Source organism: Suncus etruscus, chromosome 18, assembly GCF_024139225.1.
Source record: "Suncus etruscus isolate mSunEtr1 chromosome 18, mSunEtr1.pri.cur, whole genome shotgun sequence".
NCBI lineage: Eukaryota > Metazoa > Chordata > Mammalia > Eulipotyphla > Soricidae > Suncus > Suncus etruscus.
The window spans coordinates 61,463,871-61,477,143 of NC_064865.1; the positions used below are offsets into that span (position 1 = coordinate 61,463,871).

At 54.1% G+C, this 13,273-nt stretch overlaps 1 protein-coding gene across 1 annotated transcript in view; it reads right to left on the minus strand.

The window, feature by feature from the left end:
• Nucleotides 1-13,014, minus strand: part of TUBB2A (tubulin beta 2A class IIa) — a 39,120-nt gene extending 26,106 nt beyond the window's left edge. Inside the window, exons 1-4 of the mRNA XM_049764980.1 lie at nucleotides 12,861-13,014; nucleotides 11,677-11,785; nucleotides 11,373-11,483; nucleotides 10,818-11,037 (exon numbers count right to left, since the gene is read on the minus strand). Of these exons, the coding sequence (XP_049620937.1) occupies nucleotides 10,818-11,037; nucleotides 11,373-11,483; nucleotides 11,677-11,785; nucleotides 12,861-12,917 (497 nt within the window). The 5' untranslated portion in view covers nucleotides 12,918-13,014. The remainder of the gene's footprint in view (nucleotides 1-10,817; nucleotides 11,038-11,372; nucleotides 11,484-11,676; nucleotides 11,786-12,860) is intronic.
• Between the last annotated feature and the right edge of the window lie 259 nt (nucleotides 13,015-13,273).

The window sequence follows — 13,273 nt, forward strand, 5'->3', positions numbered from 1 at the left end:
TGTGCTATCTCTATGGTCCCTGATTTTAATTCTCATCTTGAGTTTTGTAATGCCGTGACCCCATCATAGTCTGTGTAGGATTTTTATTTAAAAAAATATTTTAAACGTTTATTTATTGATTGATGATTGGATTTTGGGCCACAGCTGGTGATGCTCAGGAATTAGTCCTGGATCTGTGCTCAGAAATTGCTCCCGGCAAGGTCAGAGGACCATATGAGATGCCGGAAATCGAACAGGGTCCATCCCAGGTCCGCTGCATGCAAGGCAAATGCCTAACTGCTGTGGTATCTCTCTGGCCCTAAAAATTGGGTGGGGGGGGTTTCACACTCAGCAGTGCTCAGGAGTTACTCCTGACTATGCTCAGAATTTGCTCCTGGCAGGCTTGGGGAACCATATGGGATGCCAGGACTCAAACCATCATCTTTCTGCATGCAAGGCAAATGCCCTACCTCCATGCTATCTCTAAGGCCCCTAAAACTTTTTTTTAAATACTTTATTCTATTATTTAGAGGGAGCACACTTAGAGATGCTCAGGGGTTACTCCTGGCTTCGTGCTCAGGAATTACCCCTGATGGTGCCCAGGGGATCCTATGGGATGCCAGGGATTGAACCTGGACTGGCTGCGTGCAAGACAAACACCCTCTGGCTGTACTATTGCTCCATATCCTGCTTTCTAAATTTTATCACCATGAATCACAAAGTTACCAAGTCACTCCTGGTTGAGTTTCAGGCGCTAGGGTTCCAGCATACCATGACTGTACCCGTGTCTCTGTTTCCCTCTGACCCCTTCCCATCTGGCTTTGTGGTAGATATCTCACAGCTCCCTCAGCAGCCCGGTCCCCAGGCCCTGATGTTCTAAGCTTCCCTTGGGACAAGCTCCCCAATGTCTTCCTGACAGCTTTAGGTACCTGTTCCTCGATGCGTTGAGACATTGTTCAGTGTCTGCTCAGCAGGATGCGTGGCCTTTCTGGTCCTCTCTGAACAGGGTCCCAAACAGCAGGGACCCAGCCCGAACAGCAGCTCAGCCTCGAACCCCATCCCACCACAGCTCACAGCCAGGACTCTGGACCTACGGTGGGGACCGAACCCCACAGGTTGCTTGGAGGAGTTGGACCTCCATACCCCACACTTCCGTTCTCTGCCACCAGACATCCAGAAACACAAGTCGGGCCGGTACCCTGCTTCATGCAGCAGCCAGGGGGTGCCTGGTACTTTCACCTGGGAATCGCCCAGAATCTCAGCCCCGTGGGAAGCCAGGAAAGGGAGAGAGAGAAAAATGCACAGGAGCTGAGGACCAAAGTGGTGATGGAAGGGGCCGGAGAGATAGCACAACGGTAGGGTGTTTGTCACGCACACAGCCGATCTGGCATCCCATATGGTCCCCCGAGCCCACCAGGAGCAATTTCTTTTTTTGTTTGTTTGTTTTTTGGGTCACACCCGGAAGTGCTCAGGGGCTACTCCTGGCTCTACACTCAGGCTTGCCTCCATGCTATCTCTCCGGCCCCACCAGGAGCGATTTCTGAGCACAGAGCCAGGAGTAACTCCTGAGTGTTGCTTGGGTGCGACCCCTCCAAAAAAATAGGAAAGAAAGAAAAGGAAGGAAGGAAGGAAGGAAGGAAGGAAGGAAGGAAGGAAGGAAGGAAGGAAGGAAGGAAGGGAGGGAGGGAGGGAGGGAGGGAGGGAGGGAGGGAGGGAGGGAGGGAGGGAGGGAGGAAGGAAGGAAAGGAAGGAAGAAAGGAAGAAAAGAAAGAAAGAGGAAGGGAGTGAAGGAAGGAAGGAAGGAAAAGAAAAGGAGCCAAAGAAATAACATGAAGGTAAGGCATTTTGCTTTGCATGCAGAAGGTCGGTGGTTCGAATCCCGGCATCCCATATGGTCCTCCGAGCCTGCCAGGAGCAATTTCTGAGCATAGAGCCAAGAGTAACCCCTGAGTGCTGCTGGGTGTGACCCAAAAAACGAAAGAAAGAAAGAAAGAAAGAAAGAAAGAAAGAAAGAAAGAAAGAAAGAAAGAAAGAAAGAAAGAAAGAAAGAAAGAAAGAAAGAAAGAAAGAAAGAAAGAAAGAAAGAAAGAAAGAAAGAAAGAAAGAAAGAGAAAGAAAGAAAGAGAAAGAAAGAAAGAGAGAAAGAGAGAGAGAAAGAGAGAAAGAGAGAAAGAGAGAAAGAGAGAAAGAGAGAAAGAAAGAAAGAGAGAGAGAGAAAGAGAGAAAGAAAGAGAGAGAAAGAGAGAGAAAGAAAGAAAAGAAAAGAAAAGAAAAGAAAAGAAAAGAAAAGAAAAAGAAAAGGAAGCGTCTAGAGCCTGGAGCCATAGCGCAGAGGTAGGGCTTTTGCCTTGCACGTGGCCAGAGATGGCTTGCTGCAAGGTTTATGGTGTTGAAACATCAGCCAGTGTCAGGACTGGGGGCTGCAGTCGGTTTGGGGTCCTCCCTGTGAGAAGGTGCTGCATGGTGGACCCGAGACCTCAAGGTGCATGACAGTGGTGCCAACCTGAGCCCCTGCAGCTGGTAGGAGACAGAGACGCCACCAAAAGATCATATGAGAATATTAGTCATAGATTGTTTCAGCCATTCCGGCATGCTCAGGGCTTCCTCCTGGCTCAGTGCTCAGGGGACTGTTTGCGATTCTGGTGGCTCAAATCCTAGCTTGCTATGTGCAACGCGCATGCTCTGACCTGCAGTCCTATCTCTGCCTTGATATCAATCATCATCTATATTTAAAGAATCTTACATATTGGGGCAGGAGTGATAGCACAGAGAGGTGGAACCTGCCTTGCACGCGACCAGCCTGGGTTCGATGTCTGGCATCCCATTAGATCCCCTGAGCTGGTCAGGAGTAATTTCTGAGTGCAGGAGTAACCTCTGAGCACGGTCAGGGGTGGCCCCAAACCAAAACCAAAAAGTAACAACAACAACAAAAATTAATTAGTTAAGGGGGCCGGAGAGATAGCATGAAGGTAGGGCATTTGCCTTGCATGCAGAAGGACGGTGGTTTGAATACCGGCATCCCATACGGACCCCCAGGGGCGATTTCTGAGTGTAGAGTCAGGAGTAACCCCTGAGTGCTGCCGGTTGTGACCCAAAAACCAAAAAAAAAAAAAAAAAATTAGTTAAAACAACAAAACTATTTTTTGTGGTTGTGTGTGTGTTTTGTGTGTGTGTGTGTGTGTGTGTGTGTTTCTTAAATGGAAATTGTATTTTCAGGAGAAGAGCATAAAGTAAAATATCTCCCAGAACCTTTATTCATAAAAATAACAGCTATTTTTGTTGGTTTTGTTTGTTTGTTTTGGGGCCATACTCGACAGTGCTCAGGGGTTATTCCTGGCTCTGCACTCAGAAATCACTCCTGGCAGCCTCTGGGGACCATAAGGGATGCCAGGGATAAAACCTGGGTTCGTCCTGGGCCGGCAGTGTGCATGGCAAATGTCCTACCGCTGTGCTATCATTTTGGCCCCAAATAATACATTTTTAAAATTTTTTTGGGGGGTCACACCCAGCAGCGCTCAGGGGTTACTCCTGGCTCCACGCTTAGAAATTGCTCCTGGCAGGCTTAGGGGGACCATATGGGATGCCAGGATTCGAACCACTGTCCTTCTACATGCAAGGCAAATGTACTACCTCCATGCTATCTCTCCAGCCCCAGATTTTTAAATTATTATTTCAGCATATAAAAGTGAAATTTCCAGGCTGGAGCAATAGTACAATGAGTAAGGCATTTGCTTCACACAAGGCAAACCCAGGTTCACTTCTGGGTACCCCATAAGGTTCCCCACATCCCACCAGGAGTGATCTCTGGCCTCAGAGGCAGGGGGAAGCCCTGAGAACAGCTGGGTGTGGCCCCTAAGAAATAGGAATATCAACTAAAGAGAATTTTGTTTTGATGTTGGGAGATACCTGCTGACATTCTAGGCTTATCCCTGCCTCAGAGTTCAGGGGTCATTTCTGGTTGTGTTCAGACCTTATGGGATGCCGGGGATCAAACCCACGTCAGCAAGGCAATCGCCCTCCCCAATGTGCTCTATCACTCTGGTCTCTAACATGGATTTTTTTTTCTGGGCTGGAGAGACAGCACAAGACAAGGCACAGGGGTCAGAGTGATAGCACAGCGGTAGGGCATTTGCCTTGCACGCAGTCGACCTAAGGACCCGGTCTGACTCCTGGCAATTCATATGGTCCCCCGAGCCTGCCAGGAGCGATTTCTGGGAACAAAACCAGGAGTAACCCTGAGTATCATCGGGTGTGGTCCAAAAACAAACAAACAGAATCAAGGCATTTACTCTCCTGGATGCCAGACCCTGCTTCAATCCTTGACTGCCAGTATGGTCCCCATCAGGGGTCACTTCTGACCTCAGAGCTTGAAATAACCCTTGAGCATCACTGGGAGTTTCCCCCACATCCCAAAATTGCAAGAGTGACCATTCCGACGTGAGGAAGATAGAACCGATGGATGTGGTGGATTCTCAGCTTCCCTGTCCCCCCTTTGCAGCCCAGAGAAGCCTGAAGTTGGCTCTGCCCTTGCTGTGGTGGTTCCTGTTGGACTTGGGGAGGCATCTCTGGGTGGTCTCCACCTCAGCTGTTGTCAGGTTGGCACTGGGCCCGCCCATGCCAAGGGGTGCCCATGTTTCCCAAAACACGCTCCACTCACCAGCTCCCAGGAGGTGCAGTTGGAGTAGGCACTGGTGACGTCTTCCACTGGTGTGGGGCCTGCTCACTGGGGTGAGGGGAACGTGGGCACTTTGGTCTACATGGGGTGTTTCAGCAGAGTTTGGGGGTAACACATGGTTTGTGGGCCTAGTGGAAGTGCCATGCCAATGCCCAAGTATTGTGGGGAAGCAGAGAATGCCAAGAAACTGCAGGGCTGAGGTCTCACTGCTGTCCTCATGCACCAATCACAATGCCTGGCACAGAATTGATAGCCCAGGAGGACTACCTGGGCCAAGTGCTCAGCTGGAGGACTCAGGAGGGAAGGGACGGGCTGGGCTCAAACTCAGGGCTACACACAGGTGACATCAATGCCCCCCCCCCCAAATATTGCCTTTTCCTGGTGATCTCTTTTATTTTAATTTGGGGAGCAATTGGGGCCACACCCAGTGGTACTCAGGTTTTGTTTTTGTTTTTGTTTTTTTGTTTTGGTTTTTGGGCCACACCCGGCAGTGCTCAGGGGTTACTCCTGGCTGTCTGCTCAGATATAGCTCCTGGCAAGCACGGGGGACCATATGGGATTCAAACCAACTACCTTTGGTCCTTGATTGGCTGCTTGCAAGGCAAAAGCCGCTGTGCTATCTCTCTGGGCCCGGTACTCAGGTTTTACTCCTGGCTGTGCTCAGGATTTGCTCCTGGCAGGCTCTGGGATCCTATGGGATGCCGGGGATCGAGCCTGGGTTGGCCGTGTGCAAGGCAAATGCCCTCTCCTCTGTACTATCCCTCCGACCCCTCTCAACCTTCTTTATGTCCCCCTGGGAATGACTTGCATTGGGCCTCAAGCTCCCTAGTGTGTTTGCTCTGGAACCCCCCCCCCCCCATCCCCGGGGATCCCTATCCAGGACTGAGCCTCCTCCCTCAGACACTCCATGTTCAATCTTCTCTCACTTGGCCCTGTGGACTCCCTGAAGGACTGAACCTCACTGCTCACCTGGGGGGCCCCAGGCTGAAGCGTGGGCCACTCCCCAACCCCTCACAGCCTCCAGCCCACCTCCACACAGGGCTGGTCTTGGGCTTGGGGACCCCCATAGCTGTGGTGGGCATGTTGCATGGAGGGAACCATGTGAAACCGCTGGAGTGGGGAACTCACAGACTTGGCTCTAGAAGCTAGAGTGGGCTCCCCCCAGAAGATCTTCTCCCCGCATCAGGCTCCCAGCAACACCCCAACTGGGGGAAGAGCATTGGGTCCTCCCTCCTCACCCCGGTCTCACCTGCGTTGGATTCTGACTCACCCTCTGTCTGCGTTTGGCCTGGGTGGTTCCGTGCCACTCCCAGCGGCGGCTGTGCCGTGGTGCCAGCTCGGAGACCAGGAACAATTCAGGGCCAGGGTAAAACCGGGGCCCCTGGTAAAACCGCCCCCCCCCCCAGCTCTATGTTTTTATGAGCACCCAGGGAGGTGGCTGCCCCTTTTCCCCATTCTAGAACCTTCTCTCTGGACTCCTTTTCACAGCAGGGCATCTGCCTCCCACTTTCTCAGTATCAATCAGGGATATCCAGAGGTCACCAGGAGGGTAAAAGGGATGTGGGTGGGGGCCCCAGGTAGGACCCCAGGACTACAAGACCCCCAAGTGCTACAGGAGGAGCCCAAGTACTACTGTGTCACTCAGAAACAAAAAGGAGAGGCCAGATCAATAGCACAGTGGTAGAGCGTTTGCCTTGCACCCTGCTGACCCAGGATGGACCTGGGTTCGATCCCTGGCGTCCCATATGGTCCCCCTCACCAGGAGCAATTTCTGAGTGCAGAGCCAGGAGTGACCCCTGAGCGCCACTGAGTGTGGCCCCCAAACCAAAAAAGGGTCCCTGCTGAGGGCAGAGCTAAAATTGCTGCTTATAGAGGCTCCTGGGGGTTGGGGTGATTCTAATGGGGCAGGGAGAAAGGCTGCCCCTCTCAGCACGGGGAGGAGGAGGAAGAGGCCCACATCTTCCTCCAAGCTACTTCTCGGAACCCCTGGGGGTGGGGGGAGAGAGAAGCAGGCGGGAAGGGCCAAGCTAATGGCTCTGTCCCAGAGGACTGATCCCAGCCCTTCATCTCCAAGCAGGCACAGGGCCCAGCCCTGAACCTACTCGCTTGCGTCTATGTTGAGTGCCTGAGTGGGGAGTGCCGGGTTTCCTGTCAGTGAGAACAAGTCAGTAGCGTTTCCACCGCGCACATCCTCACTGGCGACTTCAATGCTTAAACTGATCTCCTGGACTGGCCTAGAAGTTTCTAGAAGGCCCTGCAGAGCAGGATATTCCCAGATGTCCCATCAGTGCCGAGAACACTAAGGGGCCTGATGGGTCTGTGGGGGTAAGTGGATGACGGCACAGAAACCCGGGACTTGAGAGAAGATGAGATTCCTGGAACCAAATGAGGGTCATTATTTAAAACCCCAGAACCTAGACTCTGCCCCCTGCCCCCCGCATGGAACTGCTGTACATCCAAATTAGAAACACTCAGTGAGCCCTCAAACAGTGAGATTCCCTCTCAGAACAGACCTAGAGGGAAAAACTTCTCCAGTTGGATGTTCCAAGATGTAAACAAATTTTTTCTTTGGTTTTTGGGGATACTCAGGGGTTCTTCCTAGCTCTACACTCAGAAATCACTCCTGATAGGCTCAGGGGACCATATGGGTGCTGGGAATCGAACCACCATTTGTCCTGATAGCAAGCAAGGCAAACACTCTACCACTGTGCTGTCTCCGGCCCCCCAAGATGTAATGAGTAATGATAAAGGAAAGCAGCCAGGACATGAGCCAGATTTTGAGGGGGTCAGGTGGCAGGAGTGAAATTTAACTTGCTGCTTTCTAGACCACTTTCTGGGGACCCGTGATAATCACGAATGAAGGCATTTATTTGCCTTGCATGACTCAGTCCCGAGAATGACCCCCGAGTGACCCACCCACCTCTAGAAGTCTCCTGGATTAGAGAAGTGACTGAAAGATACTAATTGTAGGGGTCAGGATGTTTCTCTTTCCCTTCTCCATCACCCCAGATGGTGGTGTCTAATCGAACCCCTGAGATGCAGTCATAGAAAAAAAAAAAACGGGGGTCCCAGTGGCTTGTGTCACCTGGACAATGTGTCCCCATAGGGACAGCCACGGTGAAAGGTCTGAAAACATTTCCACTGTGGACTATAGAAAACACGGCCCGTCCTCTCCTCCTCCACTGTGCCAACACCAAGCAAATCCATCAGAGAGGCTATCCTCTGCCTCCAGAACTTCTGCTGGGGTGCCAGCTCCCCGAGTCTGCATTTCAAGTCAGTGTTACTCAACTGTTACTAATACTAACCCATCTGCCTCCTGGGCCTTCTGGCTGGCAGCCCCTGCTTCATGCTCAAACAGCCTCTTGCGGTGTAGACGTGGGCACCAGAGATGCCAGCCTGGCCTGCTGGGTTTCACCTGTGTGTCCTTCAAGAAGGTGCCAGGAAACCCGGTCCTTACCGTGTGCCAAGGGGCGCCTGGCAGCAGCGTCGCTCGTGTCCCGAGTCGCTGATCATGATTCTGACAGTCTGGCGGTGGTTGATGGCCAAGGTCAGACCCAGGGCCTGGCAGTGGACCCAGAGCTCGAGGCATTTAGAATCAGCATCACCCTTCAGTGAGGGCGTCGTGAGCTTTCGAGCAGCTCAGCAGGAAGGGCCTTGTCTGGTCCTCACTAGGTACAGAAACGGGCACCCCATTTCCCCTTGTCAGCACTTGAAGCCAGCTCCATGTCTGGAAGCTGTTTGGTGCACTGGCTTTCACCTGCTTGCCAGGTAAGTCTTAGCCCTTTTCATAGCATCACCCACCCTTCCCTTCTCTTTAGCATCTTTTTAATAATTTAGGAGGTGAAACAAGTAGAAATGAAAATGAACATTTTCAGTAATTCCCCCTAATTTTGCTTTTTTTAAATTTATTTTGGGCTGGGGCCGGGCGGTGGCGCTAAAGGTAAGGTGTCTGCCTTGCCAGCACTAGCCTAGGACGGACCGCGGTTCGATCCCCCGGTGTCCCATATGGTCCCCCAAGCCAGGAGCAACTTCTGAGCGCATAGCCAGGAGTAACCCCTGAGCGTCAAATGGGTGTGGCCCAAAAAAAAACCAAAAAAAAAAAAAAAAAAAAAATTTATTTTGGGCTACACCAGTGATGCTCAGAAATCGCTCCTGGCTTGGGGGACCATATGGGCATCGGGGATGGAACCAAGGTCCGTCCTGGGCCCTGCCACTCTGCCATGGCTCTGGCCCCTCCCCCTAATTTTGAATTCACTGAGATGTTGGGGAAAAAAACCACAAACCTAGTTTCCTTCTTCTTCATTTTTATTTTTGGTTTTTGGGTCACACCCGGCAGCGCTCAGTGATTACTCCTGGCACTACGCTCAGGAATCACTCCTGGCAGGCTCCGGGGACCATATGGGATGCCGGGCTTCGAACCACTATCCTTCTGCATGCAAGGCAAACGCGGTACCTCCACACTATCTCTCCAGCCCCAGGTCAGGGATACTTTATGTTTCCAATCCCCGGAAGCCAGGCTCCCAGTCCAGGAAGAGAGATGCTTTGTCACCAGTGAGGAAAGCACCATATCGGATATGCACTTGGGGGGAGGCCCCGTTAATCCCCTGGCTGAAAAATGGAGCCAGTGTTGGAACGAAGAATGAAGAAAGAAGAAAGGAGGAAGGGCTCTGGCTTCCTGCAGGTGGGAGATGTCGCAGCAATGACTGGGAAGGCCACGAGAACAGCTGACTGGTGCCCAGCCCCACAGATGCTGCCATTGTCTTTTTGACACTTGCAATGGGCGGTGGGGTCTGTGCATGAAAATACACGCTGCTAGGCGACCTTTCACAGTCAACTCTTTGCTAAGAAGCCTTTCAGCCACTCAGTCATCACCGCCAACCCCTTTTCCTAGACTGGGCGTGACGAGGCTGCCTGGCACAGTTTTTCCACTGGGAAAGGAGTTTCATCTCAATGGTGACTGTCCCCCTTCCCTTCTGCTAAAGGGAAGAGGGATTTATTCGTGTGTCTTGAAAGCCGTCCACCCCCTCCCACCCCAGGACCAGAGAAAACTCCGGGAGAAGGAGAAGACAGAGAAGAGAACACAGACATTTATGTGACTTGGTGTCATTACAACAGTCGAGCTGGGGAGTGGGCTCCCCAGATGTCAGTATTACAAAAGGAGAAAAAGAAACGAAGAAAGAGCACCAGAGACTCAGCTGCACAGCTGCACAGACATGCTTCCTCCGCCCGACCACCCCCAGAGCCTCACCTCACCGCCCCCCACCCCCAGTTTCTTTCTCCACGGTCCCCCCAATCCGAGGCCAGCCAGCTGTGGGGGCTGCCTCACGCTTCCTCCTCGCCCTCTTCCTCCTCGAACTCGCCCTGCTCGTCGGCCGTGGCATCCTGGTACTGCTGGTACTCAGACACCAGGTCGTTCATGTTGCTCTCGGCCTCGGTGAACTCCATCTCGTCCATGCCCTCGCCCGTGTACCAGTGCAGGAAGGCCTTGCGGCGGAACATGGCCGTGAACTGCTCCGAGATGCGCTTGAACAGCTCCTGGATGGCCGTGCTGTTGCCGATGAAGGTGGCCGACATCTTCAGGCCCCGGGGCGGGATGTCGCACACGGCCGTCTTGACGTTGTTGGGGATCCACTCCACGAAGTAGCTGCTGTTCTTGTTCTGCACGTTCAGCATCTGCTCGTCCACCTCCTTCATGGACATGCGGCCGCGGAAGATGGCAGCCACGGTCAGGTAGCGGCCGTGGCGAGGGTCACACGCGGCCATCATGTTCTTGGAGTCGAACATCTGCTGCGTCAGCTCGGGCACCGTGAGGGCCCGGTACTGCTGGCTGCCCCGGCTGGTCAGGGGGGCGAAGCCGGGCATGAAGAAGTGCAGCCGGGGGAAGGGCACCATGTTCACGGCCAGCTTGCGCAGGTCAGCATTGAGCTGGCCGGGGAAGCGCAGGCAGGTGGTCACACCACTCATGGTGGCCGACACCAGGTGGTTGAGGTCCCCGTAGGTCGGGGTGGTGAGTTTGAGGGTGCGGAAGCAGATGTCATACAGCGCCTCGTTGTCTATGCAATAGGTCTCATCTGTATTCTCCACCAGCTGGTGCACAGACAAGGTGGCATTGTAGGGCTCCACCACCGTGTCAGACACCTTGGGCGAGGGCATGACACTGAAGGTGTTCATGATGCGGTCGGGGTACTCCTCTCGGATCTTGCTGATGAGGAGGGTGCCCATGCCCGAGCCGGTGCCACCGCCCAGCGAGTGGGTGAGCTGGAAGCCCTGCAGACAGTCACAGCTCTCCGACTCCTTCCTCACCACGTCCAGGACCGAGTCCACCAGCTCGGCACCCTCTGTGTAGTGGCCCTTGGCCCAGTTGTTGCCAGCGCCGCTCTGGCCTGTAGGGGGGAAGGTGGGGGAGAGCTCTGTCACCCCACTGATGCCAGGATTAAATTCCTTTAGCGGAAACCCTTAATATAGGTCAGTGAGTCAGAGCTTAGATCAGATAGGTTCAGCAGAAAGGCTGGGAGGTAAGAATCTTTTGGTGACGGGTATAATTACAGAGGAAGCTTGGGGCTCTACCTGGTTATTAGGGGGTCAAGACAATATAGGGGTTCAACTCAGGGATGAAGAGGCAGCTGGCACACAGCTGGATGTGTCCTGCTTCTCTCAGGGGCGGCCACTCCCTTCTCCCCCACCAGGTGCCCCCCAGGACTTCAGCGTTGCAACTCACCGAACACGAAGTTGTCGGGCCTGAAGATCTGGCCAAAGGGCCCAGACCGGACGGAATCCATGGTGCCCGGCTCCAGGTCCACCAGGATGGCCCGGGGGACATATTTGTTACCTGGGGGACACAGAGGAGTGAGGGGGGACAGGCAGAGAGGGTGAGTGGGCAGACAAAGGACACACAACTGGGCTGGGTTGGGAATGCACCAGTCCACAAGGGGATGGGCTTCTGAGTCCTCCAGGTCGTCCATTCCGGAAATCCCCGCCATGATGGCTCCCAGAGAAAAAGGGGGTGCAGGGGGGGCATTTACCAGTGGCCTCGTTGTAGTACACATTGATGCGTTCCAGCTGCAGGTCGCTGTCCCCATGGTAACTCCCAGTGGGGTCGATGCCGTGTTCGTCACTGATGACCTCCCAGAACTGAGGCCCAAGGAAAAAGGTGCATTTAGAGGGGGTGGGCCGTTGCCCCCCCACCCACTCTGCACCCCCAGATTCTGATTCTAATTTCGACAGCCTCCTATGGGCTTCCCAGCTGTTTAGTTCAGCAAGACTGGGCTGGATTGTGCAGGGGTGAGGATGGGGGGGGGGGGGGCGGGGGCTTTTCCTTTAAGGGATCCAAGTGGAAATGGGGCGTTTCCAGGGCGAACAGCTGCGGGTAGCTGGAGATATTGGGCAGAGGAGTGTTGTGTGTGTGTGTGTGTGTGTGTGTGTGTGTGTGTGTGTGTGTGTGTGTGTGTGTGTGTAGGGGGGAGGCGGAACCCCACTATCTGGAGATCACCCCCCACCCCAGTGCCAGTGCTCAGGGTCACAACTGGGGGCGCTGGCCTAGAGGGCAGGGTGGGTGGGGAAAAGTGGGTGGTTTGAAATTCCAAGCACGTAGTCCCCCCCAAGCTCAGGACAATAGGGGCTGGAGAGAGAGCACCCTGTTGGGGCGTTTGCCTGGCAAGCAGCTGACCCAGGAAGGGCAGTGGTTCGAATCCCAGCATCCCATAGGTCCCCCCTGTGCCTGCCAGGAGTGATTTCTGAGCACAGAGCTAGGAGGAACCCCTGAGTCTTGCTGGGTGTGACCAAACCAAATTAAAAAACAGTGCAATTTCCACCTTTTGGGATTTTGGGGGGGGCCCTTCCCTCACCAGGGGGCCAAGTGGGAGGGACCAACCAGAGGCAGGCAGAGAAGGGGAGGCTCCCTGGTCCTCTGCAGGCGGGCCCCACCTCCTTGCCCGCTCCCTAACCCTTGGTACAAAGCGGATGGGAAAAAAAAACAGAGCTAGCAAGGAGGGAGGCGTTTGCCTTGCATGCAGAAGGTCAGGGGTTCGAATCCCTGCATCCCACAGGGTTCCCCCCGACCTGCCAGGGGGCGATTTCTGAGTTGCAAAGCCAGGAGGAAGCCCTGAGCAAGACCGGGTGTGACCCCAAAACCAAAAATAAAAAAAATGAAATAAAATAAAAATTAAGACAAAATGAGGGATCCCGCACCCCCAAATCACACACCCACCTTGGCGCCGATCTGGTTGCCGCACTGGCCCGCCTGGATGTGCACGATCTCACGCATGGTGTCGGCTCACTGCTTCAGGCCCCGGTCGGCTCTGCCTGTCTGTCCGTCTGTCGGTCCGTCGGTCCGTCCGTCGTCGCACGCATGCGCAGCTCGGAGCCGGTGCAGAAGAGGCGCGGCGCGCCCGGCGGGAGCTTTTATAGGGAGGTGGGCGTGGCCTCCGTAGACCACGCCCTGAACCACGCCCCGCTGACGTAATGCCAGAACTCCGGGGGTGGGTCCAAGGATCGCTGCCAATCAGCGGCGAGCACGGCTAAATTGACAGGCGGCGCGGCCAATCAGCGCGCAGCACGGCTCCGTTTTTTGCAAAGCCCCGGGCTCCCGGGGACGCGGTGGCGGCGCGCGCATTGTCTGCA